The 22,975-nt window shown below is 41.1% G+C and overlaps 2 protein-coding genes across 2 annotated transcripts; one reads left to right on the top strand and one right to left on the bottom strand.

The window, feature by feature from the left end:
* Positions 1 to 4,035: 4,035 nt before the first annotated feature.
* LOC104941448 (uncharacterized) lies at positions 4,036 to 5,618 on the bottom strand. The gene is made up of 2 exons (XM_010766550.1): positions 5,586 to 5,618; positions 4,036 to 4,737 (listed from the first exon to the last, which is right to left on the bottom strand). The coding sequence occupies exons 1-2, from the start codon at positions 5,610 to 5,612 to the stop codon at positions 4,036 to 4,038; spliced, it is 729 nt and encodes a 242-aa protein (XP_010764852.1). The 5' UTR covers positions 5,613 to 5,618.
* Positions 5,619 to 19,023: 13,405 nt separating this feature from the next.
* On the top strand, positions 19,024 to 21,908 carry LOC104941391 (adenosine receptor A1-like). The gene is made up of 2 exons (XM_010766492.1): positions 19,024 to 19,400; positions 20,980 to 21,908. Exons 1-2 carry the CDS (start codon positions 19,045 to 19,047, stop codon positions 21,617 to 21,619), a joined length of 996 nt encoding a protein of 331 aa, XP_010764794.1. The 5' UTR covers positions 19,024 to 19,044; the 3' UTR covers positions 21,620 to 21,908.
* The last annotated feature ends 1,067 nt before the right edge of the window (positions 21,909 to 22,975 follow it).

Below are 22,975 nucleotides of genomic sequence, written 5' to 3'. Positions count from 1 at the left end.
GCGGGGTGATTAGGCTACTCTCTTCAAATGGTTTCACAACAATACTTACCATCATGGGACTGACTGCTTACTGTTTAACATTTTTGTTTACTTCACGTTATTGGGCTAATCAAATGACAAGGGCCGCGCGCCGCGGGGCTCAGTAATGTTAATGGTAATGCTACTAACCGGTGCTCGCTACTAGGTAGGTAGTACTTGGACTATGTTCCATGGCAAAACATGTATAATTACCTGATACGTTTGGTCCCTGGTCCTTTCACCATGACGGGAAGCGATTGAGAACGGAGCAAGTGGTACTGACACCTTTTTGTGCATTACAACCTGGTACAAAGCACCACAGGGCATCTTGTAAAAAGTGAATTTATTGGAGTCAAATCTCTTATATTTTTATTGAGAGGGAATAAATCTAGTTATGAGATCTTCTTCTTCTTGCTTTTAATTGCGAGTCCAACCAGTCTTGGACATTATCGCCTGATGACAGATCACTTCACGCGCCCAGAAATTGCGATGTTGGGATTTGTAGTCATTTCTAGTTGCGTTATTTTCATAGTCACCAGGTTTACGGACGTACTGTGATTTTTTTTTTTACATGAAATGATCTGTTTAAGATTGACAAACATCGTGTGTCATTTCGTGGCACAATTCAAAGGGATGCAACGCTCAGGTGAGTGAGCACTCGCTGTCCTCTGCTGCCATTAGATTCAACTGGTCGTCACGATGTTTGTTTCTACCGTGGCTGCATGGTAGATCCTGCCTCCCTGCTGCATGGTGGCCATACGCTCCTTTTGTTACCCAAGAGTTGAGAAGGATAGCGTTTAATCTGATCTGGAGTCGGCTGAGTTCATTTGAGGACAGTCGTACGTCAAGGAGATAACACTGAGCAATAGAACTCAATGCACGAGTCAAAACTCAGACTCAGATAGCGTTTGATAGTAAATAACTTTACTGGATTTTGCGCAGTCTATAGCGAAGGAGTGTGCTCCCACTCTCGAGGAGACTTGCATCTGTAGCATACGGGCCGTGCTGTCCGTGAAAAGGTCTCCGCTGACGTAACGCGAACGTGGTGTTCAGAGAGACAACGAACCTGACATATTGCAGTGTCACGGATGCTAACACAATATATACACAGCTACAGACAACACAGTTGCGACACAATCAGCACGGAAATATTCATGTTCACGCAATGAGCACACCTTTAAAGTAAGGCCGGGCCGCGCGGCGGTGGAGCGCCTGAAAAATTGAGGAGCAATTACGTATTAAGTGGTATAGCGTCATAAAGCACAGAAGCGCACAAAGCACATTCGCCAACTCTATCATAAAGAGTATACTTGCAAATACTATAAGTTTCTTGCACAGTGTACATTGTGACCACGGATTTTGTATATAGAAGTCACATATATGTGTGCTGTGTCCGCATCTTACTACCTGTGATGTCCCATTATCAAAATCGTTCTGTGATGAATTCAAAGTAATCTTATATAGTGACGTCATGAACACATCTTCGAAATCGGGACTGGGGCCTGGCCCCGGTCACATTACTGACTTCTCTTTCAAATGACCGCTCAGAGGAGAGGGAGTTCTTCATTTCTCTAATCGCCTGCTGCTTCGCCGCCATGTCATCGGTTCCCGTCCTCGGCCCTCTGTTCGCATGTCGTGTGGGCGGACTAAGTCTCGAGAGATAGGATCGAGTATGGGAGCGATGAGGACAGGTGTTAGGAAATGAATCTAGTGTCACGGTTCATACCGGAGGACCGAGAAGTCGAGTTAGGGAAATTTGAGCTATGTGAAAGGCCTCAGAGTCGTTAGATAGCGTGGAGACGCTGTAGTACATATACAGGCCTGTAGTATGGTGCTGTTCTCACAGAATCAGCCCATGAAAAGACAGTGTGTAAATTGAGCAAATGAGGAATGTAAATGCATGATCTGTTTGGTATTTTGAAAAATAAAAAGTATAAATATGCCTTATATAGGTATTTTGTCCTACACTGATTTTATTCAAATATAGCATGATAGGTGCACTTTGAAGGTTAGGTCAGCGATAATGTTGGGAACCGCTCGGAGTGTGCTAGAATTTGATAATACACAACCGGAGAAAACATGCCAGATTCCTTACAGTAGCCCCTCCTTCAACACACAAGCTCACATGACCTATTCATGACATTTTTTTATGGAAATTTTTGTCAAAGCACTTAAGATTATCATAGCATCGGCATGTTAAAAAACCATTCCATGGAATATAACAAAAAGCTGCATCTCAGTCGGTCTCAAACTTACCTACCCCACCTTTAAGTCAGCTGGAACCAGCATTGGTATTTTTTAAATACAGTGTATCTACCGTACAATTGTTTTTCTTTATTAGGACACGTAAACGGAAGACCGTCCTGGAGGCGTTTTTTGCTTTTTGACTTTTACCTTACGAAATGGTCAAATAGAGAGGCGAAGTCACGCCCATCTACTTCCGGTCCATGGGACCCCGGAAGCGAAAAATTATACATTGAATTCAATGGAGAGAGAAAACGTATCTTTTGATCCCGTTTGAATTGTGCCACGAACTACACATATGATGTTTGTCAATTCTTAAACAATCATTTCCATGTCAAAAAAGTCACATTTTGTCGTAAAACTGTTGAAATATATAAGACTATGAAAAAATACGCGACTACAAAGACTACAAATCCCAAATCCCATTCTGGGTCGCGTATGTGATGTCACAGGCGATAATGCTCCAAGTGGTTGCGACTCGTAATTAAAGCGAAGAAGAAGATTTCATAACTGATTATTCCCTCCAATAAATATAAGAGATTGCTCCAATAAATTCACTTTTACAAGATGCCTGTGTGCTTTGTACCATGTTGGTAATCACAAAAGTGATCATACCACTTGCTCGTTCTATCGCTTCCCGTCTGATGAAGGACCAGGAGTCGCTGGATCAGACATATCAGGTAATATCATAGGTAATATACATGTGTGCATGGAACATAGTCAAGTTAGCTACCTAGCTAGTAGCGACGAGTAGCGAGCACGTTAGTTAGCATTACATTACTTAGCCTTGTCATTTTTAGTAGCCTTACCATGAAGTTATTATTTTTATTACATGAAGTACACCAAAATGTTAAACAGTAAGAGTAGTCATCATGGTAAGTATTTCGTGAAACATTTGAAGAGTAGCCTACTGCGGCCCTCCACCGGGTGCTAAGGAAGCAGTTCAGGGAGAGTCGAAGGAAGGCAGGCAGGCAGGGAGCTTTGCATGACATTCTTTCTGGACATGTGTCATTGTGATGACAGTGAGGGTGAGTCAATCTGTTTTGTTGGAAAGACAGTAGTTGAGTGATTAACTGAGAGAAAATTATTAAAAGAGATAATTATTCAGTGTTGTTACTTTAAAGTGTTGTTACTGACCTTTTTCTCTTTTATTTCTTTTACCTCAACCTGTAACTGCTGAGACCCTGAGGAACATGCACACTGACCCTGCTCTGGCAAACCTGATTTCCCACTGTACGTAATAGTATTTGGTTATGGTATATTATTTATATACATCAAAGGCACAATGCCCCCCCAGAGACACATGTATTGAGTGTGATATTTTGCATAGGTCATGTGAAATCATCTTTACATACTAGAAAACTGTAGGAGCGGCAACTTGTTTTGAAATTGAATTTTTAATATCCGATAATAAAGTTGATCTGTTTTCTTATTCTTCTCTCTTCCCAGCTCCATCCATCACCGTTCTCTGTTCCTGCAGGTCCTGCTTGCTAATCAATGCTTTATTTTTTTACACAATTACAAATAAAGTCAATGTATTGTATGACATGAAGTTGTGCTTCATTCTGAGTGAATAATAAATTCATTCTGCCTTCAACTGCAAAATTATTGTGGACTGCACCGACATCCATGTAGCTGCCCCCCCAGTAAGATGAACCAAGCAAAGCTGACACTCAACATACAGCTGTGCTCTTAAGTTGACATGAAGTAATTTGTAGAAATATTGGTAATTATTTGGAAAAAATGACTGACGATGCAGAAAACTTTTTTTATTTAGGAACAGTGGTCAGGTGAAGCATTTATCATATGTGTCACACTTAAAAGGCCAAACACACTGGCCAAACACACCTCGTTTACAACTCCCCAGTTGACAGCCATCACTCCGTCTAAATTGTACCCCCCAAGCACCCTCTTCATGAGGGACGCGCATGGAGTGGATGAAAGTCCCGACCTCAGCACAGCACCAAAATTGCTGGCTGTCAACCTGCCCTGCCTGTGTAACTGCCACTGAGGATTTGTCCGCTGTCCTACGTAGGCTGTCTGGATGGCAGCTTGCTGGTCTCTGCTCAGTCGCATTGAGGCAAGAATTGCCTCAAGCCCCCGACCCCCATGCTCCTTCACCAGCTCCGGCACGGTGAAAATGGCCTGATGTTGAGGCTGCAGCTCTGGCTCAGGTGACAAAAGCCATGCCATGCCACACTGTGTGCCCCTTAGTGCAGACCTGAACCAGTCTACATCCTCAGTGGCGATGTCTCTGGCCAGTGGGTTGTATGTCTCCTCTTGCTGTTGGTAGAGTTGAGACACCGGCTGGACTACTTTTGAAGTGCCAGGCTTCCTCCACTGGCACTCAACTTCTGTGGAGCTGATCTGCCACATGGCAAATATTGCCAATGCTGCAGCGTGGCTGCATTTGTACATCCCCCGTGCACAACCACAGACAGCGCTCTGCATCACGCCATCGTCTCCCATGTAGATCTGTACAAATAAAGCAAGTACCATGTTTGTTAACATGCTATAATAGATTGAATGAGCAATACAAGGATGGTCCGGATCTGGGGGTGGGAGGGTTTATTTTTCCATAGTTTTGTCTTGTTGTGTTATTGTTGGTTTTTTCTGTATTTTTTGTAATTTGTGTTGTATTGGTTGTGATTGTACATTGTATTTTTTTAAATGTGTATGAATACATTTTTGAAAAACATTTGATCAACAACAAAAAAGGATTTGGTCAGTGTGTAGTTTATTAATTAATCAATGCTCTCTACATTAGGAAAACACATACCAGTGTACCAGAGGGAGTCACACACAGCTGTGCCTAGATAACCAAACAAATTGACAAGATAACCAAAATCCTTGAATCTACACACAGCAAATAAACTCAAATGACACAACGAGATGTAAAAGGAGATCACACATACAGTATAGTCGATATAAAACTGGCCGCTTCAATCTGAAGAGCAACTAAAACAAAACACAGGAGTGTACCTTGTTCTTGTGAACACTAATGTTATCCACAGCATACACACCCGTATACACCCGTTCTAGGTTCTGATTGGCTCTCTAGGTTGGCATTCTAGCTTCTGACTGGCTGTCCAGGTTGTCAATCACAGCCGTGGGCATATTATACTAGTCGACTCGTAACATCGCTAAACTTTTTTTCTTGACGGTTTTCTCAGTCAACTAATGCTATTGCTAACAGTAACATAAATTAACACAGCCCTGTACACTGCAGTCATTATATGCCGGGTCTGTGGTTCATCATCTTTTTTTCATTCTCCTCCTTATTGACTGACATTAACGTTAAACATTGCACTCATGTTACTCACCGAAACCTTGTAAAGCCGGTCCCGCATGCTGGCTCTTACAGAACCGACTAACTCCTCTTTCGTGTATGTACAGCTCTCAACGTGCCCAGACTTGTAGTGATTTTCACCTCGTTTTATACTTTTATTCTCATTCTGAAAGAATGAGGTGAAATGTGCCAACGTGACGGCCATCTTTGTGTTGGTGACGCGTATTGTGCGGGACCAGAGACATGTAGTTCACTGAGCGGCTTAACACAAACAAATGTGTTACTTCACAGTTTTACGACACATTTTTATTTTTTTGGCTTGCAAAATGTTCTTTTAAATTGACAAACATCATATGTGTAATTCGTGGCACAATTCAAACGGGATCAAAAGACACGTTTTCTCTCTCCATTGAATTCAATGTATAATTTTCCCCTTCCGGGGTCCCATGAGCTCCCCCGGAAAGGGAGGGACTTCGCCTCTCTATTGCTCAACTTTTGAATCCTGGATATCTTCGCTTTGCTTCCCCACAATGCAGTTCTACGAAAAGCGAGGCAAAGTGACGTCACCCCCATTCAAAGTCAATGGCCAGAGAAGCGTTGGAAGATTTTTTTAAAGCTGCTGTGTGGACGTACCGGAGATAAATAATACAAAAGATAAGGTCACTGAGGACAAGTCCCGTAAGGAGTGCCAGAGAAATGCCATTTTTAGGGCAGGGACATCTGTGAGTTCACCCTCCAAGAAAAAACAGTGTGTACACAGTACTTTTTTTGTACACACCTGGAGTAGGCCTACATTAACCGCTGGTGCTTTAAGCAAAATAATGTGCACCGGACCTGGGGAACAGTTTGGAGCAGAGAGGGGAAGTTGCACCGCTCGGTTCAGGCAGCAGGACTGGAGCAGATATAAGCTCAGATAGTGATTGAAAGTGATGGTAAAAGGATTTAGCCTGGGCATTAACAGAGAGATAGAGAGATAGAGAGGAAAAGGGAGGGGAGAGGGAGGAGGAGGAGGAGGAGGAGAAGGGAGGGTGATATTTTCCATAAAGCCTTTTTTTTCTCCTCTCTTTCTGCCCTTGAGCTTCCCGGGTAAACCCGAGCTTGTAAAGTGGGAAGAGGAGAAGCAGAGGGGGGAAGAAGGGCGGGCACAAGCCTTTCCTCAAAGTCAATATTTTATACTTTTGGTACTCCTTCACGCTGGATTTCAGTTCTCCTTTTCGCAGACGTTCCTAGATCTAGGACACCGATCTACCGGGTGCAGCCTTCCACGGTGCGATAAAAAGTATCCGGCAAACAAACAGCGAGCCGGGGCAGGAGGAAACCCGGAGCACAGTGAGCACCGCGGCGGGGACCAAACACTGGACCATCGGGGCATCTCTTTTTTTTTACCCAAAGAAGGGGGACGTGCACGTACAAAGTGCTGACCTGTTTCGCGGATGCATTTTAGAAGTAAGTGCTTTATCTGTTATGATAAAAAAAAACGTCGATGCATTTTGATCAAGCTCTTTGAAGTGTGCACCGAAGAGCTGCTCTGAGTTATATCCGGGCCACTCCAGGATAACCGGAGTGGTGAGGGGACTTTAATCTCAATGTACACTCTTTCCCTCACACGGATTACACGCTTTAATGTGGGGTATACAATAAATGCGTAGTGTGAGGGGATGCTGCACTCCTGGAGGATCTGACACACCCCTACAACACTGACAGTGCCGGGAAATAGCTTTGGCGACTTCACTTGACAACTGAACTAAGTGAGGATGCACAGCGTTGTTGGGATAGTGACCGTTAGATTATTTATTATCAACGAGGGCACGCTGCAAAATATGTCAACCATATGTATTGAATAAGATAAAGTGGCCAAATTCGGCAATATTTACTTATGGTGCAGTTTATTTATCTGACAGTTATTTATTACTTTAAAAACTGTAGATTTAAGTGACACAGAATACTGATTAGGATTTAACATAAATGTTCCCAAGAAAATAGCACCTGATCGAAGAAAAAAAAGTTGTTTGTATAATTGTCCCTCCTTTTTGCAAATGTTCACACATTTTAAGTAGGCTACATTGCCTTGAAAGCATCTCTTTCAGGTTGATATTGCTTTAAAAAACAAACAGTTGACAGTCCATCTCCAGCATTGTGGAGGTGTGAACAATTACAACTGTGGCACGCGGAGGCGACACCCGGCAGCAGCACGTGTTTTTACGCACAAGGTTATCCTCAAAATACGGAGCCTTTTAGTGTCTGCAAATCTTTATTTTGAATATGCCAATGCACCGCAGTCAGGAGGCAGGTTAAACCAAACCTGCCCAACTTGTTGTAGCCTACCACACATTCACTTAAAAGTTCTCCTTTTATAATCTGTTTTTCTTTCACTGTCAAACTAAATACCACACATTTCTAGATTATACTCAAGGAATTAATTATGCTACTAAATTTGATCGCATCCCACCCATCTGGATATATATTTCAAATACATGTCATTAAACCTTTACTCATGCAAAAGAGAAAAAGCCATGCATGATACATTTCATCTCCAGCTGAGCTTTGAAAAATATATCCTTGCATTTACAGCAGGACTCCGGAAGTGCTGAATTGATGAAGCTACACCCCTCAGACTAACTTCTTATCACATTTGTCCTCATTTTGCCCCAGGACAATCAGCGGAGCACGGTCGGTGCAAAACCTCCAATGGATATACCTGAAGACGCAGCATCATCCACCCGGAGCAGCGCCACTGTTTCCCTGCGGGACTCAGCTCTCTGAGGGCATGGACCCGCGTTAACGACTCCCACCCAACTCCCCTGCAACACTATGGTTAAAGTGTATGCCGAGATTAAGCTCTGTAACATTATCCGCCTCTCCACCCATCAGAAACAAGGAAGCGTCCCTCCCTCGGCAGTTTGGGGACCGTCAATATCTGAGAAGAGACACTGAGTTACAGTCACAGATCCAGTGTCCTCCTGACATATAGGGGAATCTAAAACCCTGGAGGAGAGTTGTGTGCATTTACATCCAGCGTTTCACTCTCAGTACAGCAGCATGGCGGTGGGGATGTCCGTTATTTCCTTATGATCTCCGCTCCATGCGCGTCACCCCTTCTCTGAGCTCCGTGGCCCCCTCACCCTGCGCCGGACCCGGCTCCAATCACCACCCTCCCTGACCTGCCATGCTCCTCCAGGCCGTGTTTCTGCTGCTACTGCACTGCTTAGCCTCCACGCTGGGCCAGTACGAACTGTGCAAGTCCCTGGTGAGCACGGATGAGGGCCCGGTGTGGGAGCAGTACGCGTGCCAGCCGAAAACCGCGTCCATGAAAGACCACATGCGGATCAAAGTGGATCCGCCAGGAATAACTTGTGGAAACCCACCCGAGAGGTTCTGCACTCTGGTGAGTTCGAAATCTGGACTTTTACTGCATTTAACTACTTTTTGATAACGGTAATGTAGAGAAATAGAGATTTAAAAGTGTAAAGAGTTGCTTCACATTTCCAGAGAAACATTGGTTGCTCTTCACCAAAAATCTTAGTGTAACTTACTTTATTAATGACTAAAATGCATATTTGAAAGTTTATAAAGGGGCTCCACACTTTCAGATAAACATTGGTTGGTCTTCATTAAAAAGATAAGAGTTTTAAAGTTAAAAACTATAATCATGGGAGTCTAAGGTCTCGGAGTAAAATCTCAGAGAAAAATATATAAAAACTATCACTTTAATTAAGGTTCGGCACTCTGATGAGTTAAAAATCAGGCTTGCAAATCCAACAACTTTATTTATAACTGTAAAACACAGAGAAATACATATCTGAACGTGTAAAGAGCTGCTCCACATTTCAGACGGACATTGTGGAGCAATGCTTTTTCGTCATATGCATTGTGTGCGTGACATTACAATCTTTGAATTTAATTGAATTTGAATTGAATTGGTTGGTCTTTATTAAAGATCGAAGAGTAAAAAGTCAATAAATATCAACTTTCATAATGACTAAAATTGATATAAATACATATTTGAAAGTGTGAAAAGGGGCTTAATACTTTCAGACAAACACTGATTGGTCTTCAATTACAATCTAAGAGTAAAAGCAAAAGCAACTTCCTAAATGACAAAAATGTAAAGAGATGTATATTTTGAAAGTGCTCTTTACTTTCAGAAAACAATGGCTGGTGTGCATTAGAAATATAATATATAATATTTTAAAGTAAAATAAATATAATTTTACAAGGTCACACAGGCAGTAACTACAGAAAAAAGGGTCTAATAAAAGTCAGAGCAGGATTCACACTATGAAAGCTATAGGGAGTTAAAAGGGATGACATAAGTGCAATGACTCGGCAGGAGGTGCTGAGGTGTTGTTTACATTAGTATGGACCTGGGATCCGGTTTGTTTGGGCTTCTAGAGGACCCACCATTTCCTCTGGTAAAATGCATATATAGCGGGACCTTTTTAGTTCCAAGGACAGTGAAGGGTGAGTTGGAGGAAAACTCGTTAAAATGTCTGCTACAGCAATACTTAACACACTATAGCCTTGGGGGTAGTTCCCATCCCGGATAATGTAAGTGTAATAATTTGAAACAAGGGTTATAAAATCATTATAATCCTAAGAAGACTGCAGTTAAACATCCCCCTGCCTCTTCAGAGGAAAAGTTGTATATCTGAGGTTTGATTCACAATCTGTGTGTGTGTGTGTGTGTGTGTGTGTGTGTGTGTGTGTGTGTGTGTGTGTGTGTGTGTGTGTGTGTGTGTGTGTGTGTGTGTGTGTGTGTGTGTGTGTGTGTGTTTTTGTAAACTTTTATGTATGCACCATGGCATCAAATCAAATTCATCGTACATGTCAACCTAACTGGTAATAAACCTGTTTCTGATCTGATTCTGTGGGTGTGTGTGTGTGTGTGTGTGTGTGTGTGTGTGTGTGTGTGTGTGTGTGTGTGTGTGTGTGTGTGTGTGTGTGTGTGTGTGTGTGTGTGTGTGTGTGTGTGAGAGACAGCAAGTTTCTCCTCATGATAATCACTGACTGTCCACTCTCTCAGTTGGACAGTGTTTGAGGTGTCAGACCAACAGCCATGACTCAAGATCTCACAAGTGTTTGTGCAGAGTGTTTAAAGACTCACATTATACACACCGTGTCATGCTGTTAATTAGCTGTTTGTATTCTGTGGGACTGGGGTTTTATTACCTTAAATCAGCTTTACACACTCCCCCCTCCTCTCCCTGAGACTGGTGTTTGTCGTTTGACAGCAGCAGGAAGGGATATTGTGCTCTTGGATACTTAATGGTTAAGGATTTGTTTAATGTAGAGCTAGCGGAAACCACTGACGTCTTGAGAGAGCTCTCCGGTGACTTTGTCTTGAGACGAGAGACGGACAAGGAGGGAGTAAAAGTGGGGAGAAGAGAGATGCTCGCTGCCATAACGTATTGACGTCTGCCCCCTAATGGCCCCGGCCTGGAAACTTCTATAACTATGTTTCTGAGTGAGCAATGATGAAATATTGATGGGTTCCTTAATGGGCTTCCTTACAAGGGTTGGCCAGGTCCATACCAAGGATCCAGAGCGGGCTGATGGGAGGGAGGTGGGACAGGAAAGACGCTGGTCTTAGTCAGCACTTTTAAATTGGACGGGGTCTATACAGTGGAAAGTTCTGGTTCTTCTCAGGTCATCCGTGGCTCTGGGGATTGCAGCAGGCCCCCTAGTGCGCCAGCAGGGGATTTAGAGAGTAAAGAAGCTGCAAGATGGAAGTTTACTTAAGAAGGGAGGGGTGTCAAACTCAAATTCCTACATAATGAGAGAGATGTGCGGGTTTAATACTGTCACTCATTATTTGACTATTATTCTGCTATTGAGCAAAAAACTGCTTTTCAGGCAGGTTATAATTCAGATTTTAGCATATATCTAAATACAAATCTTATTTTAGGTTAATAATCGCCAGATGTGGAAGAAGTACTCTTGATGTTTTACTTAAGTAAAAGTCGAAACCTGCAGAAATACTCTGTTAGAAGTAGAAGTACTATATCAAGGTTTTTACTAAAGTCCAAAAGTATAAGCATGCTCATACATTATATACTTGAAGTACCAACATCTAAAAGTACTTGAAATGTAGAATGGTCATATTTAAAAAGAAAATATATATTTGATATCACTTGATATAATTAGTCATCTATTCATGTTTTCATCATTTGGATGTTGCAGCTGTTAAATGTGTAGCTCATTTTAATTACTTGTTATAATGCCAGGTATCTTTATCCATTACAGTAAATGATATTTCATTATCTGGGTTTTATGAAAAATATGAAAGTCCAAAGTAACTAATGATGTCAAATAAATGTAAATGGGTTAAAAGTACAACATTTGCAGTAGAAGTATAAGGTAGCAGAGAATGGAAATAATCAAGTAAAACAAAGGTACTTGAGTCAGTACTTGAATATATTAACTTAGTATATTCCACCAATTGAAGTCACTACATCTTATCCCCTCCTAACAGAGGACACTTCAGCAGGGAATTAACTACATCTCCTCCGCCTTTCTTTGGACCCGCAGACGGAGTATTAGTGGAGAGTTATTGATATACAGATAATTTATTTTCAGGCAAGCAGCATTTTATCTCCTCTTCTTCTTGCCCCCGGATTTGGCAGCTTTACAGGAAAGTCTTTTTCTTTTCTAATTGGTGTACATTTACATTCACTCATTCAGCAATCCCACAAGTCAAGGGAAAGTTGGGGCACTGGAATAAAAAATAGAAAGAAAGAGAAACTGCATCACCCAATGCGCAGAGCTGCTCATCCTTAATAAGTCTTGAGAGATACTGCAGAAGATGCAAAATATTCCCCCCATCCTTTCTTCCAGTGTGTTTTATTCACTCTTTGCTGGTTTTGATGTTGAGGCGTACTGTAGCGCTCCTGCTTGCAGGTGTACAGTAGTTTTTGGTCCCTCCATCTCCACAGGGATCCTTTTTTCCCACTCTATTTTCTCTCTTGTTCCATGGGAATACAGCTTCCTTCCTCCTCAGCCAAAAAGGCCAGCATGTTGGCTTCTTTCAAAATGACGGCTCCCGGCTCTCTGACAAAGATGCTACTGTAACTAGCGTCGAGTTAGGAGCTTCAGTGGCGTCTTTGTAGTTTCTCAGTATGATACTAGTCTCGGCTTGCCGTTGAGGACGATGGAGTAAGGAGGTGTGAGGGGGGTGAGGCGGTGCGGTGCAGAGGGGGATAGCTAATGATGAGGGAGAGGTGAGGAAGATCCAAGCTTAGCTAAGCAGAAAGATGAAAATTACACCACAGTTCCCACAAAAGTACAAACAGTGTGTCGATATAGAAAATGCTGAATTCAAAAAGGTCTCGTCGTGCTGTTTGTTATTTTCGCTTTTTGGTTTTGAAACGAAACCTTCAATCAACCGTCTCCCCTAGGTCCTGAGTACAGAGAGCAGCCGAATGCAAATGCGACGCGTTGCATGTGTATGGGAATGTACAGTACTTTGACGTTATAGAGCGGACCAGCAGGGGTGTGTGTGTGTTTGAAAGATTTTGCACGAGTTGGCCAACAGCGGCAGTTGTATATCTAACACAGACACACACAAAAAACCCACACACACCTTCCTGTTCCACAACACATATGCCCATTTTAGAAGGTAGAAATCAGCCAGCTCTAAAAATAGACATGAAGAGAGAGGAGCCGCGCAGCAGCGGAAGAGGAGCGAGCAGGAAGGGAGGAAGATGGCAGCTGGTAGGTCACTGCTTCCCAGACTGGGCCTATGGCCACTCTTCATCCTCCCTGCCCAGCTTCGGCCTGCCTGCCCTCCCCAGCAGTGGGTCATCAAGGCCGGGCAAAAAGGGGCCACACACACCCAGCATCCCTTCCTTGATGCACCTCCCTGGGGTTAAAGCTAGACCAGGTGGCCAGTTTCCTAATAAAACACCCTCGGAGGGGGATTTGGGGCTCAGCAGGGTGGACAGTGCAGGGTATAATTAAAGCAGGGAATTGAGAGAGTGACTGTACGGACAGAGGGAGGTGGGGGAGGGTGCAGTGATGTAATGGCATGGCTTGCATCCCCATTAGGACACAGTTGAAAGTGATCAGAGAGTGTTTAGATGTGTTGGCAGAATGGGAGGATAGTTATAAGTGAGATTTATCCCTGGCTGAGGTGATACTAAGAGGGATTGGCCGCAAAGGCTTAAGACAGCCTGAGGTGAACTTAACAAACGGCCTGAGAGGAGAGAACAAAAGTACAGGAGCTACAGACACAGTGTTCATCATGCATTGAATATTTCCGTGATATTTTAAAGAGAAATGTGTCCCTGCTTGTAATACATTGTGTGTCCTTTATTTGTACTTGGTGAAACTTCCTCCTCAATAGAGGTTTTTGGGAAAGTGTAAAGAAGCCTCTTCGCTTTCCAACAAACTTCAGTGTAACAGAATCTAAAAAATACAGACAGAGAGAAGTCCCCTGGAAATGCCTGAAGACATTCATGATTTCTGTTGATTTAAAACCTGCAGGAAATCTGTGAGACAAATACGCTCACTGCCCTATATGACGTTCTTTCTTGAGTTTCCTAACTCTCCACAGTAGAAGTTGTAAGTAAAATGTTATAATAAAAAATAAATATGATAAAATCCAGGTTGACAAATAGCAGAATTTCCCTTTTCAATCAAAAAAACAGCTCCTCAATTAAAGATGAAAAAAGCTGTGCTTAAAGGTCTTCGAAGTACAAATGCATATGTGAAGTAGTTGCATTAAAACCTATTGTTCCTGCAAAAGGAGCTGTGGGAAGTCTGATACATTTCCTTTACGCAATGTCCACAAGTTTGTGATGATTGGGACTGAAGACTACAAGGCGTACAAATTTGGCATATGGAGGAAAAAGTGAGCTTTTTAGATATGGTCTGTTTCACACTTTCTGAGGCAATTAGCTTAAGGCTATCATTAGCATAACTCACCTGCATCTCAGCATTGAACTGTTGATTGTTGAGTTGCATTGTGGGTAATGTAGGCGCCAGTTGTGACAAGGATAGTGACGCTTAGAATAGTGAACTAGCTCTGGCTTTGCTACTCGATTTTGATCCTTTTTAAGAAATAATGAGTTCACAAATCTAATAGAAGTGCAATGCTAAATCAATGGAGTACTCTTCAAGGAAGACAAAAAGGATATAATAAGATTTCTGTCGCACAACCCACGTCATTTATCTCAAAGCTTACAGTAAATTCATTTTTACAGCCAGTCTTGCTCTCTTTATCTACATCTCCTCCTCTGTGATTGGTTTAGATTAAATAGCAGACATCAATAAAGGATAATAGCTTTTACCTGAATTCACCTCATCAGGCCACAAAAAAAAAAAAAAGCAGCTCTACTTGATATTTTATTATTTCACTGCACTCTATCTTCTGTAAGCGTAACCTGCATTATAAAATAATATATTAATATAACTCGCCCTGGTCTTACGGCCCGTCTACACAGCAGTGTTAAAAAAATCTTCCAACGCTTCCCTGCCCATTGACTTTGAATGGGGTGACGTCACTTTGCCTCGCTTTTCGCCAAACTGCATTGTGGGGAAGCAAAGCGAAGATTTCCAGGATTTCCAGGATTCAAAAGTTGAGCAATGTTCAACTTTTGAAGCTGAGGTGGAAGCGTCAGCCAATCAAATCCCATTTATGCAAATCTGACAGTACAATAATAATAATAATAATAATACTACATTACATTTATAAAGCGCTTTTCCTGGTGCTCAAAGCGCTTACAAGCAAGTAAAACAAAAATAACGACAAAAGTAGAATGTGCTAAGCTAGGAGGAATAAGGGCAAGGGGATAGTTGATTAGGAGTTGAAGGCAAGAGTGAAAAGGTGAGTTTTGAGGGATTGTTTGAATGATGTGAGAGTGTTGGCGGATCTGACGTGGCTGGGGAGGGAGTTCCAGAGTTTTGGGGGAGGCTGCTGCGAAGGCCCTGTCACCCCAGGTCCGGAGCTTTGTCCTGATGGNGCGAATACAGCGATGTCCTCTCACAACACCATGGAAAAGTGAAAGTGACCAGAGAGGAGTGATGATTGGTTAATGAGGGGTAACATTTCAGGGTAAGCCAATCAGAGACTGAGTTGGGCGGGTCTTGCCTTATGAGGAAAATACACACACACGAACACTTGCTAATGCTAACACACACACACACACACACACACACACACGGCAACGCTCACCACCAGCACACACAAACACACAATGGCAGATGCAAGTATCAGCGAGAGCAGCAGCGCATTTGCAACTTGGAGATATAACCACTACTAACGTGTTAGTCCCAACACTGACTACAAGTGCACTAATTAGAACTTGATTGTTGAAGCTACAATAAAGATGCCTGTCAAAATGTCTAAACATATCTTTTGTGTTTTATTGTTCCACTACATTTCATAATGATAATTGCTACAATGATGGGAGTTGTCTTTTCTCTTACTTTGCCACAGAACAACACAACAACTTGTATTTTTATTGTTATTATTTTGAAAGTAAAGTAAAGTAACTTGTTACTAGTTACTTTTATAATTTAGTAACTAATAAAGTAACTAGTTACTTTTTTGAGAGCAGTAACTATAACTATTACTAGTTACTTTTTAAAAGTAACTTGCCCAACACTGCTCATCACACATTCAAGCCCCCAGTGTTCATGTATAATTTCAATCTAAATTCTTCACTTTCTTCTTAAGAAAAAAGTGAAGAATTTAGATTGCATTTCAGCATAGCAGTTTAGCGTCAGCTTTTCAGCATAAAGCATTCCCACTAGCAATTTCTTCAGGAATTGCATTCTCTAGTTCTCTTCTGTTCAACATGTTGGATTGTGTAATGTGTAGTTAGGGTCCTTTTTATTTGCATGATACTTTGGAAGAACAAATGTGATGCAATTAATAAGCTTCATTTGAACTGAAGTCACACATAACGTCATATTTAATATTAAAACAAATTATTTCCTTGTCACTAAAGCATTGACTACTAGGCTATTCATCGTCCTTAATTGCAGGCATTAAGTTACATGTTCACATTCTACAGCCATAATAAGTTGGTTTCAAAAGTGCAATGAATTAATTTCACGTACAGTGAGTACGCCGCTCTTCAACACAACTTTGATGTTAGCTAGTCCACACATAATTGAGCATAGCGAATTTAAATTAACCTTAACAATGCATAAAGTTACCTACCTAATAAAATAACTCTCTAACTTACAAAGATTACCTTATTTTACCAACCTCATACAGACCCCTTTTGTTCTACAGTAATATCCCTCTTAATATATACCACTTCTCTATTACGTTTTAACTTGGATGCTACGATTAGCATCGTTAGCGCGTATGTAGCTACCTCTCGCTTACATGCCAACCCAAGTCTAACCAAACCACTCAGGATGCACTCCCCCATCTCACTAGAGTCACTAACTGCTGCAGAAGGAGTTGATTGGTACATGTAATATTAAAAAACACTGCTTGATTCTTTTTTTTATTGATTCAAACACTAATACCATTTCTGAAACTCCTGAGGTTGACCAATTAACAGGGTCGTCCCTGGCCAATTTGGGGCCCCAAGCAACATTGTGAGATGAGGCCCCCTGCGCAATGTGAGGCCCCATGCAGCCTGCATGATCGGCCTGTAGGGAGGGATGGCCCTGCCAATTAATATAAACACAACCAGAGACAGCAGAGCACTCGAATAATTATGTCAAAGTGAAATTAATTCAGCATTTAGCTGGGTTTCTCTGTGAGGACTTTGGGAATAATTTGGTTAATTGGAACCGGTAACAGGAGCTTTAATGTTATGTAATCTCTGTGGCACATGTGCAAGCGGATCCCTGCAAAACCATAATCAAATTCATTACTTCTCTTTATAGATATTGATGTTTTTGTTTGATACAACAAAGGGGAGTCTTCTGCAGAGGAATACCAGTGGAATATGTCATTATGTATGGTTACCAATGATGTCATATGTCTGATATTTCTTTTCATTCAAATGTGTACTGATATGATAATGTTACTTATAAATCACATCAATTATTGGGGGTACTCAAATAGCATAATATTGTTACTAGAATTGCTCATATATAACCACACTTTAAAATAAGCTTTACAGTACTAAATCAATCTGAGGAAGACCTAAATGAATATGTTGGAAGATACTGCAGTGTTTTTGACATTTACAGTTATTGCATATCCGTAAGTGTTAATGCTTTCCTCTTAAACTAATGAAGGCATATAGGACGACAGAGGCTTAATAAAACTGATTTATTGTCAGCTCATGAACACTACATGGACCAGAGCCTGAGAACATATAGGCAATGTCCTATAACACGACATCCTGACTCATCTCTTCCTTTATATAAAAAAACAAGTTAAGTAAAGTGACTGGACTGAATATATTTATAGGCAGACACTGAATTTGCTTCCTTAAGCAACTGAAGACCATCTCATTGATTGCTTGCTCAGTGATAGTTCTGCCAAAGGCTCGAACAGAAAATTTGATTTAGTATTTATTTTTTTAAAGTGATTGAACATTTGGATCTTATACAGTTTACCCTGCAGAGTACAAGTTATAGAAAAGATTGGAAATAAAACAAATAAAACACCACTTAACTGTGGACATTAAAACAGCATAAATACCCATAAATAATTTGTAAATGTAGAGTTCTTTGCAGCTTTTGTACAGAATACTTAAGAAAAACACAGAGTTACTAATGAAATATGATTTACAGACATAGTTGATGGATTAAATGAGGATTAAGCATATCACAATAACTGCAAAATAAGCTCATGTATCTCTCTTTTTTATGTTGCAGAATTCAAATGCAACATGTATGACCATATTTTAGGTCCACACAAGGAAAGGAAAAATCTTCAGGTCTACTAAAAAAGATTTTAACAATAATAGGAATAATACATTATAAAAACAGCAATACAATAATCATATGATTTGCTTCCATTATTGCCCTCAATAAAAATGAGAACATAATTTCCTTTAAAAGAAGGGAATTCACATTTTAGGAAGGATTCTTGCTCTTTATTTTCATTCTTGACAAAAGCAAGGCACAAATTGATTAATTGATTGATTATGTAATGGACCACAGTACCTCTCATAAACCACACACACGCACAAACACTTAATGTGAGCAAAACTATTGCTGCAGGGTGCTGCGGAAAGCAAAGTCCCTCCCCTTGATTTTATGACCCGTTTTTCGCAGACCAGTGAGAGAGTGACTAAGAGAGAGAAGGATGTAGAAGAGTAGTGATGCACTGGTATCCAGTCCTGAGCAAAGCTTGAACAACATGCTGAGGATTAAACATCCAACATCCCTTCAGGAGCACAAGGGCCATTCGTTGTGTAATTTTGGCAAAGAGAAAAGTACACTTCTTTCTCAGAGGGAGCATAATGGGAGTTGTTTTTTTATCTGAAAGAACCCAAAGTGGAGTCAAGAAGTTTCACTAGCCAATTCTTTTTTTTTTTCACTATCTGAGTAAAGGTAAAGATTTGTAAAGAGCAGAAATGTCTTCTTCTCCTGGTATCAAGCGTCGGGAGCATGTGGACATGATGTACATCTCCATTGAGACAGCTATTGCCCTGGCCTCTGTGGTGGGCAATGTGCTGGTGGTGCTGGCTGTGTGTGTGAACCGTGCTCTCCGCAACACCACCTTCTGCTTCATCGTGTCTCTGGCCGTGGCTGATATTGCGGTAGGAGTTCTGGTCATCCCTCTGGCTATCATCATTAGCCTGGGATTTAACACTCAGTTTTACACCTGCCTCTTCCTGTCTTGCCTGCTGCTGATCATCACCCAGAGCTCTATCCTTTCCCTACTGGCCATCGCCATCGACCGATATCTGCGAGTCAAGATTCCCACCAGGTGAGGAACTGTTCTATTTTATCTTTATGGTTATTTAAGGAAAGGTAAGTAACATTAATCAATGTCACACAAAACAGCATTTATAGTCCAAGGTAATTTGCAATAGATAATGGGCAACTGTGGCTCAGTGGATAGTGTGCTGGACTTCAAATCAGGGGGTAGCAAGTTTGAGTCCCACTGCAGTCAGCATGTCGTTGTGTCACTGGGCAAGAAACTTCTCCCAAATTGCTCCTGTGGGGATTGCCCACAGTACTGATCATCACCCAGAGCTGTAAGTCGCTTTGGATAAAAGCGTCTAACAAATAACATGTAATAATAATAATACATAAAATTCAACAACAAATAAACATTAGGCAGATACATTTCAACACAAAACACATAACTATAAAACACAAGACTCAAACAAATACAATAAAGCAGCCGAAAACTATGCACTTGGTCATTTAGGGCTGAACATTATCACAGTCAGGATTTAGTTTGAGTTCTGTAAGTAATGAAGTATGCATGTTAATCCTACAAAAACAAAAATCAGTTTGTTAAATGAGGAATAACACAATTCCTGTTCCACGTGTTACTAAACCTGAAGCACTGAGGTAACTGAGCACCAAGTACCAACCTGGTAACATAGCCATTGACAGATTAAACCAAATGTAACAATATCTTGGTGAAATGTAATCTAATCTGCATGCTTTCTAAAGTTGCTTTACCAAAGAGACTTGGTTTATGTAGATGTTGCTTGTTACAGAACTTTGCACAAGTAAAGATTATCAGCCAAAAGAATCCATTTGTTTTTCTCAGGATTTATAGTCAGATTAATAGAAAATAGAGATTAGTTTGGCCTGGTTGTGATGGATGAAGGATATGGTGACGACACAGTTTAGAGCAGTATTACAATATCAAGTACACTCTGTTTACCGTAAACACAATAAAATATTTATAACTGAGACCAAAAGGAAGCGGATGTCTGAATAATCCCCGACTGGATATGATTGTGTATTTGACGTAAGTGCTATTTATTCTCAAACCGAAATTTAATTGATACCACATTATACAGCTTCCCATACAAGTATAATCAAATCAAGTACATCCTTATTTATATACAAAATGGTCTTATATATCGTACCAAAACCAACATGTGGGTGACCATCAGTGAATATAATTACTTTCTCAAACAGGAAAATCCTAATTGTTCTGATCCTCCTTGTTTTTCCCCTTTAACCAACAGATAATGTATGTGCTTTAAAGAGTCAAGAGGAGTTGGTCTTCAGTGTCAATGTCTGACATGGCACAATATATATTGTTGTCTGCATCATTGGGGCAGATTGATGGGCCAGACACCAGAAGCTTTTAAGCAAATGAAAATGTTCCTGTCTGCCTAAATAACGTACATAGGCACAGTTTGTTAAGGGACTTTGGCAGTTGCCCATACTTTTTGTTTATCAGTCGAATCCTGATGTCAGAAGCTGGCACTTGAGAAAAATGCTTCTGAACAATAATGTATAGACTGGCATTTGTTCAAAGAACCGGTAGCATAGTGTGCATTAAAGTGATTAAAAACTCAATTTGTTTTCCTTCTCAGGTACACCACCATAGTGACGCAGAGGAGGGCATGTGTGGCAGTCTGTCTTTGTTGGATCCTCTCCTTCCTCACTGGATTGGTTCCAATGCTAGGATGGAATAACCTCGGTAACCTCGAAGGGAACCTCACCAGTTCCAGCGAAATAGTCTGTGAATTCACCGCTGTCATGAGGATGGACTACATGGTGTACTTCAATTTCTTTGGCTGGGTTGTGGTTCCTCTGTCCATAATGATCGCTCTGTATGCGGAGATCTTTAGGGTGATCCGGCGACAGCTCAACCGGCGCGCTGAAGCCACGTGTGATGCAGAGAGGTACTTTCGGAAGGAGCTGAAACTAGCCAAATCTCTGGCCTTGGTGGTGTTCCTCTTCGCTGTGTGTTGGCTGCCAATACACATCATGAACTGCATTGACTTCTTCTGCCCCGAGTGTAGCATACCCAAGTTTGCCATGTATGTGGGCATTTTCATGTCCCATGTGAACTCAGCACTCAACCCAATGGTTTATGCGTTCAGGATAAAGGTGTTCCGTCTCACGCTGATCAAGATCACTCGCCACTGCATGTTATGTAAACCCTCAGAGCCCACCCCGTGCCCCACCAGCACACCTACCCTGACTGAGAAGGTGGATGTAAAAATTTAACAAAGAACAAGGGATGTGCAAAATGAACAAACAAATCTTGTTGAAGTAATTTGGCCGGCCTGTACCAGGTAACAGTGGTCATGAGTCCCCGAGTTTTCCCAACTGCTGCTCACTCATGTCATGCGGGCTGTCGGATAATGGTGCAGTCGCTCATGTCTAAACTGATGATAACTCTCAATGCATTGGAGAGAAGTCTTATGGGAAGGTCAGCACTAGCTGTCAAATGTGCATGTGCTATTGAAAAACTTTCGCCATATTATGCAAAAAAAGTCAAACTTGAAAGATTTGATACATTGACATGTATCAACTTAATGGAACCGATAATGTGAAAAGGGTCAATCCATCGCTACAAAGAACTACAGCCCTCCTTTGTAGATGGCAGTAAGATGGTGCCCCGATGGCACTCATGAGATAATTGATATTTGGAAAGTTGAGTCGTGGGACAAGTTCATGTCTGGCCCATTTGTATCTCTTTGACACAAATAGATTTTAAGAAAAGTAAGCCTCATCTAGTTGCATTATTTTGTTTTTATTTAAGGCCTCCTTATTTGATTCATATTGAATTTTACTATATATTGTCAACAGGATAAGTGATGCAAGCATACATTTAATGTTCAACACATTTTTTTCTAAATTCACCAGAATAAACAAGCATGCCATTATCATTTATAATACTAATGTTACTGTTCTTATTTTGCATGTACAACTATTTAAATTTTATATGTAAATTGTGTAAACATTTTAAACGAGATTCTGCGGCAACTTTGGGGCTGTATTTGAGCAAAATGGTTCTTTGAGGTAAATACTAACTCAATGATCAATTCTAGCATCTAGAATGCTAATTATCCATAAAGTTACAAAACCAAATGGAACAATTTAATAGTATAGTATAATAGTAACATTTAATCAATCCAGCCATTACTCTTTGTCACAGGATGCATCTCTTCAGCTAATTCAGCTAGTTTGAGCCATTTTTCAATAGTCGTGGCAAGGTGTTGAAAAGACTCTGAAGTATTTGAGCAAATTACCAAGAGAGCTTTATGCTGTGGTGATTTATTCCAACTGTAAAGCTAAAGCTTCTGCTAAAGCTGCACCAGTTCTGCTTTGTCATCAGTTTGACTTCCCCTTGGATCCCTTCCGTGCCACACTGAACAGAACCTAAAGCATAAGAAAAAAAAGTCTAAACTTGCTTAGAATATGCAAGTTTAAGTTTTTTATTCGATATGTGCATTTAATGTGCCTATTGCATGTGATTTTTTTTTCCCATTTTTGTGTTAATTCACTACTCCATACATGTCCATTTGTGAATGACACTTTCCTCGTAAACCCTCACTCTCTATCTGTCTGTCTCAGTGT

This window comes from Notothenia coriiceps, unplaced genomic scaffold (genome assembly GCF_000735185.1).
Source record: "Notothenia coriiceps isolate Sejong01 unplaced genomic scaffold, NC01 NC01_scaffold00000311, whole genome shotgun sequence".
Taxonomy (NCBI): Eukaryota; Metazoa; Chordata; class Actinopteri; order Perciformes; family Nototheniidae; genus Notothenia; species Notothenia coriiceps.
The sequence above is the reverse complement of the archived record's forward strand: the minus strand, read 5'-3'. Positions and strand labels throughout refer to the sequence as shown.